Source organism: Cebus imitator, unplaced genomic scaffold, assembly GCF_001604975.1.
Source record: "Cebus imitator isolate Cc_AM_T3 unplaced genomic scaffold, Cebus_imitator-1.0 Scaffold94, whole genome shotgun sequence".
Classification (NCBI taxonomy): Eukaryota; Metazoa; Chordata; class Mammalia; order Primates; family Cebidae; genus Cebus; species Cebus imitator.
Genome location: NW_016107409.1, coordinates 4,274,100 through 4,296,441, shown reverse-complemented (window position 1 = coordinate 4,296,441; position 22,342 = coordinate 4,274,100). Strand labels below are relative to the sequence as shown.

General features: G+C 39.9%; 1 protein-coding gene across 8 annotated transcripts in view; it reads left to right on the top strand.

Annotated features, from left to right (window-relative positions):
- The window catches only part of LRCH1 (leucine rich repeats and calponin homology domain containing 1), a 210,455-nt gene that overhangs the window by 131,065 nt on the left and 57,048 nt on the right, over nt 1-22,342 (top strand). For 5 of the 8 annotated variants that reach the window (XM_017535976.2, XM_017535980.2, XM_017535974.2 and 2 more), the window contains exons 4-9: nt 7,384-7,489; nt 11,780-11,916; nt 13,690-13,817; nt 14,985-15,048; nt 18,010-18,115; nt 20,377-20,504. In XM_017535976.2, coding sequence (XP_017391465.1) covers nt 7,384-7,489; nt 11,780-11,916; nt 13,690-13,817; nt 14,985-15,048; nt 18,010-18,115; nt 20,377-20,504 — 669 coding nt within the window. The remainder of the gene's footprint in view (nt 1-7,383; nt 7,490-11,779; nt 11,917-13,689; nt 13,818-14,984; nt 15,049-18,009; nt 18,116-20,376; nt 20,505-22,342) is intronic. The other 3 variants (XM_017535981.2, XM_017535975.2, XM_017535979.2) reach the window with 1 other exon arrangement.

Here is a 22,342-nt window from a genome sequence, read left to right as displayed (position 1 = left end):
TTTTAGACAGAATCTTGCTCTGTTCCCAGGCTGTAGTGCAGTGGTGTGATCTCACCTCACTGCAACCTCTGCCTCCTGTGTTCAAGTGATTCTCCTGCTTCAGCCTCCTGAGTAGCTGGGACTACAGGTGCCAACCACCATGCCCGGCAAATTTTTATATTTTTAGTAGAGATGGGGTTTCATTGTGTTGGCCAGGAAGGTCTTGATCTCTTGACCTTGTGATTCACTTACATTGGCCTCCCAAAGTGCTGGGATTACAGGCATGAGCCACTGTGCCTGGCCAAAATCAGGTTTTTTAATTAGTGTCCAGACCACAATACACCACTGTCTCCTCACCTAAACTGTAAGCCCCTCATAGAGTGAGACAGTGATTTTTTTCTTTGGAGTTCCCTGGTTTAACTCCTAGTGGTTTTTCCATTAAAGTTGTGGGAGGAAAATGTCACACACACAAAAAAAAAGATTTGGTACAAATGGTCAATGTCTCACTAATGTTTTGTTACTGTGGAACCAAGAGTCAGAAGGGGTCTGTAGACTTGTGTTGGCTAAATCTCATTTTACTCATTAAAACCTTGTTGCATATTGAAAACACGGTTCTTTTACTGCTAAATCATGCCTGATAGATGAGTTATATTTATTAAGAGATGCTGTATAAATGCCATGTGTTATAATTAACAGGCAGCTGCAAAAACAAACACACTGTTAGAACACAACAAAATTGAGAGCCTTTTATGGGGCATTTGCCAAAGATCTGCGTGTTTTCTCACTGGTTCCCTGTACATGGTGACATGCTGTGGTCCAGAGATGGTCTGTCTCTCACCTGTTTTTTTTTTTTTTTTTTTTTTTTTTTTTTTTTTTTTTCTCAATTCAGTCCTCCCTGATGTCATGCAGTGTCTGAAAATCGTGTCTTCTAGCTCTTACCTTCACATCAGAGAACAGAGTATCACTGACTCAAAACCTGCTTTTATAATCAAAATGCTCACAAGGCCTGGCTCAAGTAACGACTAGTTGGAAGGTGCATTTCCTGGCCTTTATTGGATATTGCTATTTTTTATTCTTTTTTCATGAAATGTTTGGTTGTGCGGAGAGTCTGGATTCAAGGACTGATAAAGACACGCAAGGTATTGAGCAGCTGCTGAGGAAAATCCCTTCTTCACTGTTTGCACGGGCAGTGCTCCAGTCTCTGAGGGAGATATGGCGGAGGCATAAATTCTCGTGTTCGCCTTGCTGTTTGTCCATTCATGGTCTCTGGAGACGCCTCCTAACCTCTGGTTTCTGTGGCATGATTGGAAACCAGGGCTTGCTCAAGGCCCTCTGTGCTTCCATTTCTGCCTTTCCTCTGAAGAGCAGTGGGGTAGGCCATGTGTTTGTAAATCTAGGAGAACTGTGCAACAGAGTTTTGCCCTGGAAAAAGACACTGGCATTGAAAGGTGATAATTTGTCATCCCAGAGCTTTCTTGAGAAAATTTCAAGTTTAAATGAACACACTTTTTTTTTTTAAGACAGCGAGTTCTGACCACAGGCATTGGGGGCTTTTTACCATTAAAAAATCAGAATTGACATTTCCCAGTTAGTTATGTATCTGTGTTTCAACCAAAATCATTTCATTATCTCTGATTAGTAAATGGACTTTCCTGATGTTGGAGGATAATTCGAATTATTTAATCCTTACCTCTTCTTTTGATAGAGACACAGAGAGGGTAAGACATTTACCTAAAATTACAGTGAGTCATACAAAATGCAGTTCCACAAAAGAGGATGACTACATGATAGGAGGCTAGTTATTAGCAGCTTGCAGTTTCTGTCAGAATGTTTGCATTTTATTTAATTAAATAAAAAGCTAGATTTCTTACAAAAATACAGCTCAAGCTATATTACCATACTAAGTTTTTGAAAGCCTGAGTATCAGGGTAAGGTCACTTGTATGAATACTACCTGCAGTTTCACTGTGTGGCCTGGTCTACTAGAACTCTTCTCTAACCAACTTCATCTTCTCTAACCCGGACCGTCCTCTCTAACCCGGACCGTGCTCTCTAACCCGGACCGTGCTCTCTAACCCAGACCGTCTTCTCTAACAAAGATCGTCTTCTCTAACCCGGACCGTCCTCTCTAGCCCGGACCGTCCTCTCTAACCCGGACCGTCTTCTCTAACCCGGACCGTCTTCTCTAACCAACATCATCTTCTCTAACCCAGACCGTCTTCTCTAACCCAGATCGTCCTCTCTCACCAACATCATCTTCTCTAACCCAGACCATCTTCTCTAACCCAGACCGTCTTCTCTAACCCAGATCGTCCTCTCTAACCAACATCATCTTCTCTAACCCAGACCGTCTTCTCTCACCCAGACCGTCTTCTCTAACCCAGACCGTCTTCTCTAACCTAGATTGTCTTTTCTAACCCAGATTGTCTTCTCTAACCAAGATCATCTTCTCAAACCTAGATCATCTTGACACAGTACACAGTATTTACATTTTTTTTTTTTTGAGACATTGTCTTACTACTCTGTCACCCAGGCTGGAATGCAGTGCCATGGTCAAAGCTCACTGCAGCCTTGACCTCTCGGGCTCAAGCAGTCTTCCCACCTTAGCCTCCCAAGTAGCTGGGACCACAGGTGTATGCCACCTTGCCCAACTAATTTTTTAACATTTTTTTTTTTTTTTGTAGAGTCAGGGTTTTCTTATGTTTTCTAGGCTGGTCTAAAACTCTAGAGCTCAAGCGATCTGCTGACCTCAGCTTTCCAAAGTGCTGGGATTATAGGCATGAACCATCGTACCTGGCCTATGTTGGTTTTCATTAGACAAAATTCCTTAAAAAAGTACTTCTAATTGGTTGGGCGCGGTGGCTCACTCTTGTAATCCCAGCACTTTGGGAGGCCAGGGTGGGTGGATCACTGAGGTCAGGAGGTCGAGACCAGCCTGGCCAACGTGGTGAAACCATGTCTGTACTAAAAATACCAAAAAAAAATTTTTTGCCAGGTATGGTGGTGCACACCTGTAATCTCACCTACTTGGGAGGCTGAGGCAGGAGAATGTCTTGAACCTGGGAGATGGGAGGTTTGCAGTGAGCCGAGATTGCGCGATTGTACTTCAGCCTAGACGACAAAGCAAGACTCTGTCTCAAAAAAAAAAAAAAAAGTAAATAAATACCTCTAGTATTTTTTACAATATTACTTTCTGAAAGTAAGCATAACCTATTTTAATAATTCATGAATGTACTCTGCTCATTTAAATCCTTATTTTTGCATTCTGAAGGTCAGTTAGCAATGAGCACTTAGTAACAAAAATATATTAATCTCCTGCATGGTTTTCACACTTCTAGAGACTCTTTTTATTGTGATGAGGAGAGAATCTTATTTCTAAAGTTTTTCTTTTGGGACCCTAAACATGATGAGTAGTGGAAAATAAGTGTTAAGTTACAGTTCAAATTCTCTGTTTTGTTTTGTATCTAATTGACTACTGGCTGGTCTATGAAAAGCTTGAGTGTTTATATTACTATAATTAGATTCATTTCTGTATCAAAAAGAATAAATTCAGTAAATATTTATGACATGCTCATGATAATTCTTTTTGATCTGCCTGTGTATTTGTAGTATTGTAACACTAACTATAGGGTGCTATGATTTCACTGAAGTTTGGAATCGTTATTCTCTAAGAAATAGCTTAGAGCTAATAGAAAATTCAGAAGGGATTCCTTTGACTATTTTAATAAGTAACTGAATCTGGAACTTATAACCTGATAAATTTTTACAAATTGCAGAAGTATGAGGCATTAGCGTTGTTTTTATTTACATTGTTTTCCTAAATCATATCTTCTTTAAATCAGTCTAAAAAATTCATAACTTATCTTAGGCTGAATTTGAACAAAAGTGTTCTAGAGAACAAGACCATTCTAAGAATATTGCTTTTACATTTTCAAAACAGAAATATTTTATCCCCAAATACCTAGACTATTATGTCCTGTTTCTTCCTCCTCAACCCCCAGCTAATTAAGACAGTGACCCATGGGGTTTTATTTTTGTGATGAACTTATAACCACTTTCAAACGTGGCAAGATTCAGTGACTTGTTTGAATAGAGTTTTGCACTATTTTCTACAATGCTGATTATACAATAGTGGAATGTTATCTTACTTACGTGCTAAATCTGCCTGGGCATTTTCCCCCATTATTTTGTCAGGGCAGGAAGTAGCTGACAGCAGTGCAGAGTACAACTAAAATAATATGACCTTCACCATATACCCCACAGAATGTGAATGGACAATTGGACTTGTGTTTCAAATTGTCTACAGATGTCCTGTTCTGTAAACCAGAAGGAAAAAAAAAACTTGTATTTATCATCATATGAAGTTTTCTAAAGTAAATTGAGTGACCATTTTTCCTACTGCTAAATAAGTTTTCAAATATCACTAGGGGGAGTTGATTTTTTTTTTAAATAGAGTTATTATGTTAGAAACATACAATGGGAAAAAATTGCCTTACGTTTGGAGAAACAGCATATTTTGATTTCCTGGCTAACTCAAGCATGACCAGCAAAGAACAAGGTGAGCATAGTTCACACTAAAAAATGGAATACGGCTTAGTTTCTTGTCATGCTGTGAATAACGTGCTACTTAAATATATCAGTTATCTTTTTGTTTCCCTCTCCTCCCTCCTTATTTTTTAGAGAAAGATTTTTTTTTAAAGCCTTATGTTTTTGAAGCTTCTGGAAATTGTCAGTTTCATATTGAAAATTTGTGATTTCTATAATTTCTATAAGGGTCTTTCTTGTGCTGTCACTCACAAGACTTAAAAAAAGCAACAACTTATTTTAGATGCCAATAACATCCATTTTCTCTAGAGTTGGAAAATAATTTCCTGTAATTCTTCCCCATAAGCACACCCACTTCTCCTACCAACATCACCAAAGTGACTGTGTCTGGTCACGAGTTCCGTGGAATGATTTGATTTCCTGTGTGCCCTTTGTGTGAGGACTCTTTTACAATAGGATGCAATGGCACCTTTTGCTTATTTGTAACTTAGTTAAGGCAAAGAAAGCTTTCATGGAAAGGATTTGATTGTTGGCTTCTGTGACTGAGCAAATGCCCCAGTAATTGGGAAAAGATGGCATTTCACTATTCTCTTCTTCCCTGTGGAAATACATTCAGAAAGGCAGGGCAATTTACGGACTCAGCGAGGGGCTGAGAGTGCTGTATTTACTTCCTTTGACGTTTTTGTCTCTGCAGATGTGCTTGCGGAGTTTGTGTCTGTTTTTGTTTTAAACACTAGAGGGTGTTTTTCTCAAACTTGTGTGTGACTTTTCTGGGCCAGGAGGGATACAGCAACAGTAGTTGTGGGTGATGCCACTGAACGCCCAGTGTTCTTACCCCGTATCACCCCACCTCCCCCATCAGAGTGCTGTACAGAAAAGCTCCGGGAGGTATCTGCACTGTGCACACTCAGCCTTTATAGAATACAGCCTCCCTCCTTTTTAGCAGGAGTGATACTGTTGCTCTTCATTGGGTGGTATCCCATCATGACGAGGACAGGTTGATAGGTTACCTGCAGCCTTTTAGATGAGACCAGGTTAGAGGGGAGGGATCAACTGTGTTGTGTGCAGCCTGGTCTAAATATGGAGCCTGGGGGTTTTCATTGGATTGGTCGATGATGAGTTCATCTTATTTGAATGAAAGTGAAACAGATTTCTGAAATGAGGCTTTGCTGCCTTCTGTGGTGAAAGGGAGAGCTTTTGCAGGTTCAAAAGTAAAGCGGAATATTTAAGGCCCTGATCTCACTGGACTCATTTATATCTTTTGTTCTGTGATGCTAGGTGGGACCTGCATGGGATTTAGTGTGTATGTTGGAGCATCCTTGGTCCTAGGGTCCTGGAGACAGAAGGAGCCGCAGTATTTGGAGTGTTACCATAAGTGGATTTTAGAAGTTTGATCCAACATTTATTGATCCCTTACTTTATACTTCGCACTTTACTTGGCACCAGGAAGATGGAATGAATAAGACATGGTCCCTCTCACCCAGGAGCTCATAGGCTTAAAAGGGAACATAAACATGTGAACAAATGACTTATAGTAACATGCTATCCAAAGGACCACAAAGAAAGAAGCGGTCAGTCTCCCTGGGTGTTAGATCAGAGTGGGAGAGGTGGGGAAGCCTCATGAAGGATTTCACAAAAGAAGTTGAGGCTTGAACCAGGTCTTTAAAAATGAGTCAGTGGGACAACAGGACAATACTGGGGACTGGTGTATCAGGCAGGAGCGTGAACAAGTTTGGAAACTATGAAATACTGAAAACTACCGACAGCAGCAGTAACATGGCCGGAGCATAGGTTGTGAGGAGTGACATTCAGAGAAACGGTGCTGGAGAAATGGATGGACCTCATCATAGACACTGGCCTTACCGCCCGGTTTGGACTTTACAGTTGCTTAGGAGCCTTTGCAAGTGTTCAAGCTGGTGAACAGCGTAATGGCATTTGCACTCTGGCTGCTTTGTGAAGGGTACATCTGAGGAGCCTGGTGTAGGGAAACCAGTCAGGAGATGATGATGGCACCCAGCTAAGAGAGAGCACTGGTCTACACTGCAGGAGTAGCTGGGGGTGTATAGGGGAGTGAAGAGCAGCGCACAACTCCTGGGGGCCAAGAGGAAGAGTGGGATTCGGGGAGATCCTAAAAATACAGAAAATTATAAATGTTAAGGCCTCCATTTCGCATGTGTCAAGAGGGTATTCCAGTCAGGCCTGAATTGAATATTTGCTTCCCAAAGCAACGAAGACAAGAATTGCTTGTGAGATGTATGGCAAGGTGGCCAGCTGTCAGGCTTCTAGCCTATGGTGAAGAACTCCATTTTAAATAAATAGTGCATCCAAACAGTGTGTTAATATCCTAGTTTTTCACCGCAAAATGTGAGAGTTTGGTAAAATAAGATGCACTGTAGTCTTCTATTTAGAGGCATGGTGGGATAGTGGCTCAGGACGGAGCTGATCATTCATTTCTAGTGTTAACTCTGGCACTTGCATGCTTTGGGCATCTGGCTAAACTTTTCCAAGCCTCATTTTTCTGATTTGTAAATATTAGGCTAGTAATATTGCCTCATGGGTTTGCTGTGAGAATTCAGTAAAATCGAAGCCTGTCAAAGCGGCAGGCCAGAGGCTGGTGAATTAGCAGCCGACTGCTACTAATGTCCATGCTTTCTCCATTTTTCTCTCCTCTGAGGGAGTTTAAAGTGTTCAACTTTCTTTTTCTTCTCTATGCCGAGCCTTCATGCTAGGGACCTGGAGATGAATATAAAAGTGCACCTGTGTAGTTGTCCAGATACTTAAATTCCTTCAGGAGATTTCACGACATGCTGGATTTCCTGGAAAAAGACGTTTATGATTTTTCTCTCTGCTTTTGACACAGGATGTCAGCTGCAACGAGATCACAGCATTGCCCCAGCAGATAGGGCAGTTGAAAGCTCTACGAGAACTGAATGTCAGAAGAAATTACCTGAAAGTTCTACCCCAAGGTAAGAAGGAAAGAGGGGAAATGAAGAAAATGGGAGACTTTCATTTTTTTATTTTATTTTATTTTTTGGTTTACTTTTGTGAACAGGGTGGATCGTGTGTGTGTGTGTGTGTGTGTGTGTGTGTGTGTGCGCGCCTACTACTAATAATTAGGATTTGAATTTCACATTCATATAACAAAAAAGTGATGTTCAGCCTGTGATTTTAGTTGAGGGCTACAGCAACAAAATCATTCCCCTAGGTAATGCTGTGGGGCAGGGTGGTGGGCTTGGGTGTATTAGTTTGCTGGGGCGGCTATATGCTTCGATAACAGAACTTCATCTCAGAATTTTGGAGGCTGGATGCCTGGGATCAAGGTGCCAGCCAGGTTGCTTCCCTCTGGGGCCTCTCAGCTTGGCTTGTAGGTGGCATCTCCTCCTCCCTGTGTCTCCACGTTGTTCCCCCTCTGCGCATGTCTGTGTCCTAACCTCCTCTTCTTACAAGGACACCAGTGGATTAGAACTACCCTCATGACCTCATTTTAACTTAATCACACTTTTAAAGACCGTGTCTGCAAATACAGTCACATTCTGAGGTAACAGAGATTAGGACTGCAACACATGGATTTTGGAAGGACTCAAGCCAGCCCATCGCAGGGGTGACATGAATTGTTTTGGGTATGGGTATGTGACATTCTGGAACATGACATTTCGGGGACATGCTTTGTTCTACAGATCCTGGCTATCAGGATTTCTAGCTTTGGGGATCTGGGAACTCTGGTTGGGAACCCCCAGTGTCTAGAGTCTGTTCTGAGGTAAGAGTGCTGCCTCTGCTGGAGTGATATTTGGACTAATGTCTCACTGGTGGTCTTGGTAAGTTTCACCAGTGGTGGCTGCAGAGCTTGGGCATTGAGACGTGGCTCCCAGCCACCCAGCACGAATGCCGAGACGTCAGACAGTCCTGCTCTGCAGCCATGGGCTTCCATGGTATGTCTGTCTGGTACAGTGTATTGGGTTCAGGGAAGATATATATATTTATTCAGAAATTGTGGACCATTTAGACCATGAAGCCAGCCTCGTAGGGAGGAGTGGATCTGAATTTCGTGTTTGGATTTGCACCTGGATCAGGAATGAACGGATGAGTCCGGAACTCCGAATGCCTTTTCCAAAGCATACTCTGGTTTTCAGAGATCACATTGATTTCCATTGTTTTTGTTTAAGGTCTCTGGACATAGCCGATTTCAAACATATGTTTAAAAATATTACTCAAATCAAAACCCAGTAGTATTCGGAAACTGTCAGCGTTTGGTTAATCTGATATTGATGGAGCAGTTTATGGATGCCTGATTTTAATTATCCTGTCTCTACATCTTGCTCTTTGGCTTGAAATGCTTCATAATAAGGCAAGAAAATGGAGCTCATGAAAGGGAAAGAACTTTGCAAAATGTGATGTGCTTTACAGATGGGAGGCTCAAGTCTGCTTGCTATCTTTCACCTTTCTCATCTAACTAGCATTTTAGAGAAGCAGAATTAGAAACTTAGCATTTTTTTACTTCAGTACTTGAGATGACCTGGTTTAAAAATATTGATGGATTTTTCGTTTTGTCCTTGTACAATCTCATTTTTCGAATATGTGAAACTTGTGTTTGGATTAAGTGAGTACAAAAGGAAAGCTTATTAACAGCAAATTTATATGCATACAGCCTTTTATGAGTTAAAGAAAACTTTCATTTAAACATAAGCTCTCATGTTAATCATTGTGAAAATGCCACAAATAATTCAACTCTCATTTTCAAAAGGAAAAATTAATTTGCTCATTTTGCAATTGCCTGTTAGAGTTTAAAAACGTGGAAAGAAATTATACTCACAAACTATAGGTTTTTGTCTCTCACTGCTCCTTCTTCTCTTGCCTTAAAAACATTCCTTTCCCTTAAAAAGATCAGTTATTCCATGTTTTCTCAGTTTTGATATTTTAAAAATATACTCAAAGCTAAAACTTCAGATTACTGGAAATTTTTTTAAAAAATAATTTCCTGAATATCAAGTTTCTTTTTGCTTCACTCTGGAGAACTCTATTGACAAAAGACCATTGAAAATACTTTCAGGCAGTGACTGTGAAGACTCTCCCTATTTATGTGTATGTTTTTCCTCTTTGGATTCCTCTCCTTGTATGCTTTCAATCTGAGGATGAAAAAAAAAAACCAAAACTGTGGCCTAATTACTCATGTCAATTTTGTGGTGTTTTACTACAACAGCTGCAATAAGAAGACCATATTTTATTCTTTCCAGGACTAGAATGAACAGAGGGTTAAAATAGCCATTCACCGCCTCTCTTAGCAGTGGGGAGAGAGAGTGGGGTTTGTTCTGCTGCTGCTTTTTTTCTTACTCCCTTTTCCTACTCCGCTTCTTTTGACCTTTCCTGGGCTGCCGTTGCGAGATTATCATTTTCTCCTTCGTTTTACTGTTGTGAAACTGTCTGGCTCTTGCTTTCTTAAACTATTATGGCAATTGCGTTCCAAAGTGGAACTGGAAAGGAAATGGTCATTATAAAACCATTACTTATTTTATTTACCTGTAAGTTTTCTGCTGCTGTGTCTTTCAGGTACTTAGCCCTCTAGTCTTGTTCTGAAGTCTTCATGTTAAGTGCCAAATCACTGCTGAAGATCCAGAGTCCAGTTAAATTTTTCCAGCGATTTGCCAACCTAACTTCAGTTAACTGTCTCACAGATAGGTTGACATTGCTAGGGGTAACAGCCAGGAGGCGTTCCTCTTCTCATGGAATCTCCACAGTTCTTAGCCATCTTACACACAAGCTGTGAGGTGAAAGAGGATCTTGCTTTTCCTATCCTTTCACTTTCACGATTCCAGTGCCCTCCAGGACCAGTGTGGCCTGAGGTCAGTCCCTCATCCTGCCAGAGGGAAGGCAAGCTGGGGGTGAGGACTAACTAACTACTCGGGGCAATTTATAAAACATAGATTCCTTGGCTTTAGGCCCAGGGATCTATATTCTTTTAAAAATACACTTCCTGAGTTTCTCCTGCACAGCCCACCTGTCATGGACCTGAGTTTGGAACTCATGGCCCTAGATGCTCTTCTGCCTCCTCTCTAGAATTCCAGTCCTGTCCCTCCTTTCTTTAAGACAAAGTCATTCAGTAAGGTATGAATGAAGGAAAGTCCCTTACATTCCCAGAGTGCCTTGAATTCTGAGAGAGCTACTCGTTACTAGAATCTTTTCCTTGTGGAAATTGAAGTAATCATTGTAGCTGAGTCAAGTGAAAACCGAAGAGCAGTGTAAGGGGCAGAGGAGAAACAGTGTGAAAGTTTACTCCAGGGCAGTGCCAGAGATACAGGGGAAATTGTCCATTTGTATGCTTACAAAGTCTGGACAGCCATGTAGAAATATGATTGGACTAATACACTCTATTCTTGCCTGCCTTCCACTTTAGAACTCCTTGAGTGTTTGAAAGCACAATATTCCATCCCTTAATAGATCCCATCACAAAAGTTCCCGGGCCTCTTTCTGGAGTGGACCCTTCCTAGCCCCCCACACACAGATCTCAGTGGCTTGCCTGCGTCACCCTAGATGTCTGGCGTGGCTCAGCCTCTTTGCTCTGTGGAATATATTTGACTTTATTCCTAGCAGCTGCCCATGTCGGTTTGAATGCTTGAAATTACTGAGTGTTTACTGTGCCACTGGGTGGGGACTTTAAGCTAAATGTAATGTTCCTTCTTGTGAGTGGAGCTACAAAGACTTTTTAAAAGCTGTGGAATAAAGTCTCATCATACCAGAATTACAGGGCCCGTCATCAGAAAATTTTGAATTGGATAACATATGTTTTTTGAAATGCAGTTGAAAAACTCAGGAATATATTTAGTGTAGCTAGTTCTGGGATAATGCCAGCCCAGATACGTTGATTAGATAAGAATATTCTGTAATTAACATATTACTCTTGGGCTAGCCAGTGCTACTGGGAAACAGTTTAAAGTTAAAACAAACACGTCCTGTGTGATGTGGCTTGCGTGATTCTTTTGCTGAAAAAAGAAATATATTTTTAAACAATAGATATTGTAAATGTGAAGTGTTTCCAGTTTTTATCAGAACTAACAACAGCTTAAAACTTTTGGGGCATGCAATGAAAAGATTTTCCCTCTTTGGTAAAATGTTGTATACACATACCATGTATTCCTAATGTACAACTTGCCTTTGATTATGTTCAGTTATATTTTTCCTGAGATGCCGAACATTAACTTTTAAATGATTAGCCATTTAATCTTACTGCTTTCTAAGGTTTTTTCTTTTTTCTATTACTTTAGAACTAGTAGATCTTCCCTTGGTAAAGTTTGACTTTTCCTGCAACAAAGTGCTGGTGATTCCAATTTGCTTTAGAGAGATGAAGCAGCTGCAAGTGTTACTACTTGAGAATAACCCGTTGCAGTCTCCTCCAGCACAGGTGAGGGGTCTTGCAGCAAAGCCATTGCCCCATGGGAGGTGCTGTTTGGTCTAGGGGCCAAGGGAAATTTCTCCTTTATCTGAAAGTTTGCTGAAAATCACTAATCATTGGCAAGCGGCAGATTAATCAGAGAAAAGACATGTAAAATTTATTAACATGTGCAGGGAAGCCTCCAGAGTGAAGACCCTAAGATACAGGGGAAATTGTCCATTTGTATGTTGACAAAGTATGGACAGCCATGCAGAAATATGAGTGGACCAAACCGAGCAGAGCCTGTCTATCTGGATTCTTCTTGGCCTCTCTGAGGATCATTTCTTCTTTCTGGGTGTGGGGCAGGACCCTCTTTGGAATGGGAGTTCTTATGATCTACTGTCAAACAAGAGAGGTCACATAATTTCTTTATGGCCAGTTTTTACACAGAAAGGCAGAGGGAAAATTCAAGTAATATTTTGAAGTTTTATGGCTGGCTTTGGTGAAAAGGGGTTCTGGTTTCTAGGACCAGCTTTGGGAAGAGGGATTCAAGTTTCTAAGACTCCCCCTGGGGAGAATGGGACCGAGAGACAGGAGGGCAGGAGAGGTCAGAGAAAATCTTTTGCTTCCGAGGCCTTCATTTTGGGGTATTGTTTTCTGATTCCCAAGGCTATCAATTATGCTTAAGCAACTCTCCAAAGGCGGGTTTTCTGATTCTCTGATGAAAATAATAATACCGTATAAAACTTGATTATAAACAATCACAGTGAACCCTTGAGTGGATCTGACTGCAATAAATTGTCTCCCGCTGCATCAAATCTATTCACCAGCACTTGGCTCACTATTCTAATCACTCCAACTCCAGAATTAAATGTCTCATTATTTATCACTTTATTTGAAATTTTTTCATGGAGTAGATTGATTGATTGATTGATTGATTTTTTTTTTTAGATGGAACCTTGCTCTGTTGCTCGGGCTGGAGGGCAGTGTTATGATCTTGACTCACTGTAACCTCTGCCTACCAAGTTCAAATGATTCTCCTGCCTCAGCCTCCTGAGCAGCTGAGACTACAGGTGCCTGCCACCATGCCTGGCTAATTTTTGTATTTTTAGTAGAGACGATGTTTCAGCATGTTGGCCAGGCTGGCCTCGAACTCCTGACCTCAAGTGATCCATCCGTCTCGGTCTCCCAAAGTGCTGGGATTACAGATATGAGCCCTCTGCCCTCCATATATTTCTTATTTGAATGTTAGCTGGAAAATGGAATTTAAACACCTTAAAATATGGTTATTGATTATTTAGAGATAGGTTTCAAGCTCAAATATTAAACTGCATGAGAGAAAAATGAAGTACTATTCTTTCAGATGGTTAACCATGTAAATATTTTGAAGTTTATTTTCTGTTTAAATAATTTAACAGCTTCTTAAGTCTACAGTTATTTTTAGGCTCTGAAATGCTTTCTATGGGCTTGAAAATAATTGTGCTTTTCTCATCTTTTGTAATTGGAATTTCACCAGGCCAGTCATCTGACTTTATACTTTGTATACTGTTTGTACTTGAATACATTTATGTTAGAGTTTTATAGTTTAATGCAAGAAAAAAATTGGAAATTGCTTAAGCATGGTTTTCTATTCAAAGTAGAATTTGGAGGGAATAATTCCCAAAATTCTTACATGTTTTAGAAAGGACAGATTTAGTGTACATTAAATGAAATTGGGGAAATTGAAATATTCAGAGTAAGGATTTGATACTTACATTTTGTTTTGTCATTGAAAAATCAATATGATTATTAATTTCTTTATAGATTTGCACAAAGGGCAAAGTTCACATATTTAAATATCTGAGCATACAAGCATGCCAGATTAAGACAGCTGACTCCCTTTATCTCCACACCATGGAGAGGCCACATTTACACCAGCACGTGGAAGACAGGTGAGTCATGCTGTCACTCAAAGCCCCAGTTTAAAATTTGCCTAGGCCAAGGCCTTCCAGGAAGCCTTCTTCAAAAATCTGTTTGTTTTAAGTCACCATGGTATCTGCAGAAAACAAAACAAAACAAGTTGCTTTACTCACCTAATTCATATTTATAACTAGAAGTTGAAAAACTATTGGGATAGGAAATAAAAAACTGATGCTATTGAGAATATTTCGGTATATCTCAAATATCATCTACTATCTCCTAATCAATAATCAGGTCTTCCTGAGTAAATGTGCATAGACTTACAAATAAGATCTAGAATACAAATGTGGATACTTTTTACTTATCAGAATAATGATATTGAGCCCAGACATGCCTTTTTAGCAATTATTAATGTTGAATATGCCTCCAGAAACAATGTTAAGAAAACAATGAAGGCTTTATTTTTGGTCTTGTAAAAATGAAGTATGTGTATTTCTTTTGCCACTTCCTGTTTCAAATGGAAGTGTTAGAATCCTTTCACACTTGCTAAGGCTTCTTGTGGCATGTATCAAGCCTTGAGCTTCCAAAAAACAAAATTCCCACCCTGAACAAAGTTGTAGAAATGCAGGTTCTTCTTCATTGCAGAAATGTTTTCCTTCGCTTTTTGCTAAATAAGTAAATTTAAAATTTCGGGCTATCCTAATGTTACTTTTATCTAATGCTTAAAATACATATCTACTGTTTTATCTTTGCAAAGATCTTATCAAATGTACTTAATCCCTGGATAAAAGTTTACAGAATTATTGAAAGCAACCACATTTAATAACATAAGGGGTAAAAGCAGTTATGTGGTTTATTACTTTTTTATGTGCTAGATTCAATACAATAAGAACATTGGTAACTATTTTTAAGAAACACCTTGATATCTAAGAGCAAGCGACTTGCTTAGAGCATAAATCCATGAAACCCTGAACACAAAGAATTTTATCGTGTACTGTGTTTACGCTGTGCTACTGTCTGATTTTCATTAGGTCCATGTCTTAATGTTCTTTAATGCTAGACTGATTTGTTCTCTTATAGTAATAATAACAATTTGCATAGCAAAATTATTATTAGAATATAAATTGATGTTTCTTGGTATGATCTTTGTGATTTTAATCTTTTTTAAATGAATTCAATATTGATGGCATCTATCTCAGCAAGAAGGATTCTGATTCGGGAGTTGGAAGTGATAATGGAGATAAGCGATTATCTGCCACCGAGGTAAACTTAGTGATCAGATTCTTTTCTTTCTGTGCTTCTAGACGTATCTACCAGTGTTCATTGAACTCCTTTCCACTAAAGGGCATTGATTCATTTGTATGAGAGTATGTGATATTCATAAAAACAATTTGAAATCCTGTTATATAAATATTAGCTGTTGTTAGCTTATTCTGCATCTTTAATATTTTGTAAATACCTCAAGAGTAGAGTCTGTATCTGCTTCCTCTTCCATACATTATCTAAAATATTGTTGAATGCTTAATAAATATTACAGAGTGGCTAAGTAGTATGCAAGTGCCCCTGAAGCGCTTTTATAAATATACTTATTTTTCAGTAATGAGTAATTTAGAAAAACATTGTTATGCATATGAATAAATGTTAAGGAACCAAGTGTACATTTTATTTTGGTAGTTTACCCACAGGAAATCCATTTATTAGTAGCTATAGTTTTTATAACAATATTTTCCTGGAACCCTTAGATTGTGTTCTGTTCTGTTCAGATAATTGGACAAAGTTTGGTTTACATGTAAGGTAACAGGCCTCACACAGTAGAGCTTCCTGTTGTGGTTATGTACAATGCTTTGATAACTGATTGATTATCTCACATGTAGTCTATTAGATTTCCCCAACTCTAACACTGATGTATCATTAAATGGAGCTTCTTGGCCTCAGGGACCTAGAAAGGAATGGTAGGAAAAGTATCAGGTGTTCTTTTTTTGAGGGAAGTTACTGACTTTCTGTAGTTACTAAGTTTTGAAACACTATAATACTCTTTCAAATTGTAGTTAATAGACCAATTACCCCATCTAAGAAATTCACATTTTTTTCTATATATGATTCCAGGAATAATTGTTCTCAAGTCTTTGAGTTTTAATGGGTAGATGAGGTACTTAATAGGTAGCTAAGGTAGATAAGAGCATTTTCATCTTCAATAATCCTTCCAATTTAGAACACTTTGGAAGAAAGAAGAGTTAGTAGGCAGAGAAGGCCAGTGTCAATAAAAGAAAATAACCCACAGGAAGCCAGATCAATAGTTTACTGTGGTTGGTGGGAGAGAGGGGATCCTAAACACATTGCTTTAGAAGTTGCATTTTAATTCATGCTCTTCAACTTCTGAGTCCTAGCAAATGGACCATTGTTTCAGACATTACTCACCCTAAGCATATTTTCTGTTAAATTAAACAGACTCTGCTTTATCTCTCTTCTAAGGCTAATAAAGCTCCTTAATAAAACATTACATAAAGAACTTCATTATCCTTTTGTTCTCACTGAAGCATAAATAGGCTGCTAAAATCATTCTAGAAGAAACCCAAGGATTTATTCTGTGCCTTTTAATTAGATGCATATCTTTGGAATTTTGCTAATTGTTTAAGATGAGAGGTGGGTAGAAAGAGAAGGTAATACAGAAAAGATTCCATTCAACAGAATAAAATGCTCACATCTTCCCATTGGCCTCTCCTTGTCTCACGTCGCAGCCTTATTTCCTAAGAACAGCTCCAAGAAATTTATTTTTTAGAATGGTAAGTGTTCAGAATTATCTTACGTAGCTTCCTATTTTCACTTGGTTTGGCAAAGATTTTTCCACCTGTGATCAGGTGATCTTCCCATTCACATCACATTGTGGGGTTCAGGGATCCTACCTCATTCTTTTTCTTTGGCTGCTGCCATTGATTGATTTAGCATTTGTCATTGAGAACTTAAAAACGTCTTTTTATCAAGATAAACAGGAAAGAAAGTGTGGGGCTCTATGAATATTTGTTGAATGAATGAAATGCATGCCTGATTTCTGCCAGTTTCTAAACAATGTGTGTATATGTCCAAAAGTAAACAAGAACAGACTCTGAAAGCCATGCCTCAAGAATTTAGGAGCAAGCCACAATCTTCTGGAATGTGTTTTGTGGAGGTTCCTGATTTTTGAGATTTGGAAAGCTATTCCCTAAATAGCAACAGTAAAATGGAGACATAAGAAAATAAACCAGCCTCCATATTTCAGAATATAGTTTTCTGAATACGCCTCATCAGCTACTGTGGGAAAGGAAACCCTCAGAGAGAACTTACTCCAATATGAAGCCAAATCTTTATTCCAAACATCACACAGAGCAGTTCCTTTTAACTACTACAGTTGTTTAGCACTTTTATATATGTGATGCAGCTTCCTCAGCCTAAAGTAGAGAAATAAGACAGGCACCTGCGTTAGTTCCTTCTTGTATTGCTGTAAAGAAATACCTGAGGCTGAGTCATTTACAAAGAAAAGAGGTTTAGTTAGCTCACAGTTCTGCAGGCTGTACACAGAGCATGTGACCAGCAACTGCTTCTGGCAAGAGCCTCAGAAGTCAGGGTTGAAGGTGAAGGGAGAACCTCATGTCACATGGTGACAGCGGGAGCAAGGGAGCAACGGTATGGGGTTGAGCAATGGGGGAGGTGCCATACACTTTTAAACAACCAGATCTCACGTGAATACTAGCAAGAACAGCGCAAGCCCTTCTTGAGAGACCCACCCCGTGACCCAGACACCTCCCACCAGGTCCCACCTCCAACACTGGGGATTACATTTCAATGTGAGATTTGGAGGGGACACACATCCAAACTGTTTATCAGTACCTGACAAGATTTCAGCTTAAAACAGAATAAAACACAGAGAAGCCGTAAGTATTATCTCCGTGAATTTTCACAATGTGAACACATCGTATAACCAGCTGCCAGTTCAAGAAACAGAACTTTACCAGCACCCCAGAAAGCCCCACCCTGACCCCAAGAACACCCTCAATCCTGATTTCCATGCCATGTATCAGTTTTGCTTTCTATGAACTTACGTAAGTGGAATTCAGCTTTGTATCTGGCAACTTATATTCAATATGATGTTCTTAAGAATCACAGGATGTTGTTTTATTACATAGCATTCTCTTGTATATACATTGATAACACTTCTCTTGAATTAAACAGTGCCCTGTATCTTTTTAGCCTTCCGATGAAGACACTGTTAGCCTCAATGTGCCAATGTCAAATATCATGGAAGAAGAACAGATCATCAAGGAGGACCCGTGCCATCGCCTTAGCCCCGTTAAAGGTCTGAGAATGAAAACGTGGAGAAAGTGCTTATTTTTCAGCTTCAAATGTTATGTTTAAAATAAGCTGTGCACAGATATGGCAGTGATAATCTTTATAGAGTATTTACTGTGTACCTGGCACTGTGTTCCATCTGGGAAGCTGATCTCATTTCACATTTAAAAGTCTAAGATGGATACTCTAATCATCTCCATTTTATAGGTGAGAAAACCAAGGCTCGGAGAGTTTAAGTAACTTGCCATTGGTCACACAGTAGGTGTGTGTGTAGTACTACTTACTACAGTACATAGTAGACTAGTCTCATTCTGAAGACTTAGATAAACTTCTTTTTTTCTTTTTTTTTGAGATGGAGCCCCACTCTGTTGCCCAGGCTGCAGTGCAGTGGCATGATCTCAGGTCACTGCAACCTCCGCGTCCTGGGTTCAAGGGATTCTCCTGCCTTAGGCTCCCAAGTAGCTGAGATTACAGGCTCCTGCCACCACGCCTGGCTAATTCTTTAAATCCATTATTGTAAAGAAAATGTTGATATGGTAGATACATTGTTAGGAAAACTCTGGCTGCTGTAACGTAGAAGATTCCTAAATCTCAGTGGCTCAACACAATTCAAATGAAATTCAGATGGAATTGGTGATTGGCAGACAACTCCCCTCCGAGTGGTGATTTAAGGACCCACGCTCCTTCGTACCATGACTCCATCATCTTTAACACAGGGCTTCCCAAACTTCCGTGCCCAACTGTTTGAAGCCAGAAGAAGAAGAGTATGGAGGTTTGCTCATGGGAGGTTTTTATGGACTGTGCCTGGAAGGAGTGCCCATCACTGATAAGCTAGACTTCCTCCTGTGGACACATCTCACTGCACATGAGGGTGGGAAATGTAGGTGAGGTGTGTGTTCAAGAAGCGACTTGACTTTGGTCCAGTCAGGTGACCTTGATTCCCTCACCTGTAAAGGAGATGATTAGACTGGGTGATCTCAAAGGTCCTATGTGGTTCTCAAATTCAGGGGCCCTTTCATAATCATCAAATGACCACTACACACTCTATCTTGTGTGTCTTTGAGATCCTTGTAATACATTTCATATCTTGGTTAAAAGCCCTCTTTGGGTAATATTATGGCCATTTTTTTCACCACCTCTGTTTCCCAATGACTTTTAAGGAAAATACAGACATTAGTGTTACTGATTTCTGGCAGAGACTATTTCACAATGTATGAATAATGTAGAACTGGATTAATATACAGAACTTCTCATAAATAGTTGGAATATGCTCTTACTAGAGATAGGAGAGCTGTTTAAGTTCACTCAAACCTTAGTGTTTCCTTTTACTTTTTACACCTAGATTTTTAAGTTTAGCATTTCCGTTTACCTGAGATTATGATGGGAACCGTATGTTGTCCAAAAACATAGCTGTATGCTTTATATGCAAATATAACTGCCACTTTATGAATTCATATAAACGTAGTAGTATTATGCACTGTAGAAGGTAGTATTTTAGGCAGATTTTTCAAATGAAAGAATTACTGAATTTGTTACCAGTGAGTCTTCCCTCTCTAGTCTAGATGTGGGTATTGCGTTGGCTTAGAGTGTTTAAAGGGTGGCCCAGTGTGGCTCTTTCTAGTCTTCAGAACAGTTGGAAGAGTTCCACAGGGTGCTCCTTTTGCTCTCCGCCTCCCCTGGAACACCTTCTAGGTGGACCTGCCCCACCTGGGCATGCTGTCGCTCTGGGTGACCCTTCTCGTAGACACTTCTTTTCCTGCTATGATTTGGGGCTCTTGCCTAGTCCCCTCTCACACTCTTCCTTGGCATGATTTCCTGCTTAAGGACAGGAATCAGACTTGGCTGATTGTTTAATCCCTAAAATGTTTAGCGTAATACCTGCAACTTAGTCGCCGCTCAGTATTTGCTGAATTTTAAATATGGAATACATCTTCGCATATTACTGAGGGCAAATAAAAGCCATCTTTTATACTTTCTTTTCTCCATTCCTTAAAAAGGTAAGAGAAAATCTCCTTTTTCTCATAGGGAACTAAGCCACAGAGAGGCCTTGACTTTTTAAGTTCAGTTTGGGGCTTTCCAGGGTTATTTTATTTTTAAATTTTTGTCTTTTCCTCCCTGCAGGGAAGAGAAAACTTGGGTTTTTCATATACCTTCTTAATAGGGAACAGAGAAGACTTGAAGTGATTAGATAATGTTTGAGGATCAGCTGTGCTTTGCTCTTCTGTTCACGAAATCACACTTTCTACCTCTCTCTCTTTATTTTCCTAATAGGGGAATTTCATCAGGAATTTCAACCGAAGCCTTCCCTTTTGGGTGACAGCACCAACTCAGGAGAAGAAAGAGACCAGTTTACTGACAGAGCAGATGGCCTCCATCCGGAGTTTATGAACTTTAAGGTAAGATTTTCAGGATCAACTAAATTTTTTACCCACTTCCTTCTGTTTGGCACCGTGCAATTTACGTTCAAGGTTGCCAGTCCCTCCCCTCCAGTGTCCAGCTTGCCGCGCCCTCCCTGAAGCCTCCCGAACGCCTCAGTGCCCACGTGTCTATTTGCTGACGTGAGCAGCTGGCCCTGCCATGTGTGCCTTCCATGTGTCTGCTTATGGATCCGATTTTTTTTCTCACTACTCAGTGCATCATACAAATTAGCAAACTCATTAGTGTGATCATTTCCATGCAATAAAAGCTGAAATTGTTTCACATTCTTTTCAACATATTCTAGGGAGTATATTTATAGTGTAAAGAGAAAAGTGGAGACTTTTAAAATTGAGAAATGATGTCTTTCCTTTCTGGAAAGATCACTCTGGACACTTGTTTCTGAACTTTTGTAGGTGCTCCAAGGCATTGAAAGGGCAGGTGAAGTTGCCGAGTTGTCAGGAAAACCTTCACCTTAGCAGCAGCATAGAGAGGAGAGAAAAACCAGCCCTTTACTGAAGCAGGTAGTGAAGGCTCCGCGTCACAACATGACTAGGTGCTTGGTAGATTTCTCCCAGCCCTTTTGGTTCAGATTGTGGCACCCAAGAATCATAAAGGTGATTGTTTCGTAAAATTCAGATTCACTGTGGCTTGTGAGGTAACTTCTGAGTTACTCCGTTGAAGCCCAGAAAGGGATCCCTGAGTTCTCATCCTTATTTTCTGAGCATTGTGTCCTGATGGCTGAACCCAGCCTCGATTCACATCTCTGTAGGAGACCTTGTGTGGTTATGGTTATGGACTCAAGACCAAAATAATGAACCTGACATATGTTTACAGATTACAAAAGTTGTATAGAAGGATAAAACACAGAAAGCCTTAACTCTTTATTCTCTGTATTTAATGTTGTGAATCCATACATCCTTGTTTTAAAACAGGTCACACCCCTTGCCTCGTTTGTGTACCATCTCCATTGACATTGCTTCACTTGAGCGTCATCGTTTCTCACTTTGATCACTTCAGGCACCACCTGCCCCAATCCAGTTCTAACCCAGTGCTGCACCCCTGTGCATGCATGCGGGCGTGCGTGCGCACACACACACAGACACACACACACACACACACACACACACACACAAATATAGTCTGCCACCAAACATTTTTCTAAAGTACAAATCTAATTACATTCCTCTCAGGCCACTGGTTCTGCGAGGCTTCCCCAAATTAGACTCCCTCACTCAGCTCTGTGGGATGATTCTGCTATGAAAATGTGAAAATTGGAGTTTATCAAGCATTCATCTTAAGTTAAGAATCTAAGGTAAAGATGGAAACCTTGAAGAATATGTTAAGAAGATGCCCATATTTAAGTTCCAGAGGAAACAAAGCAGTTAGTAAAAATAAAGCATATTGTTTCAGAAAAGCTGTTTTCCCTGGATTCAGAGATTTCAAGGACTTTGTGGAAATGGCTGCTCTGCTGAATGGGTCCTCTGGATGGAAACTAGAGGAGCAGATGGAGGTGTGGAAGTCAACTTGGCAAATGCTTTCTGAAGATACTTCTCTTGAAAAATCAAAAGAAAAATACTAATGATAAAATAAACATCTGTAACAAGTTAAGGAAAAATTATGTATTGAAAATCAGGCCCATAGTAGGCTTGATATCCATCAACTTTAAGTCTTTGAACCTGTGCTTGACCTGGCACAGTGACTCACGCCTATAATCCCCCACTTTGGGAGGCTGAGGCAGGAGGATCACTTGAGCCCATGAGTTCAAGACCAGCCTGGGCAGCATACTAAGACTCCATCTCTACAAAAAACCAAAAGT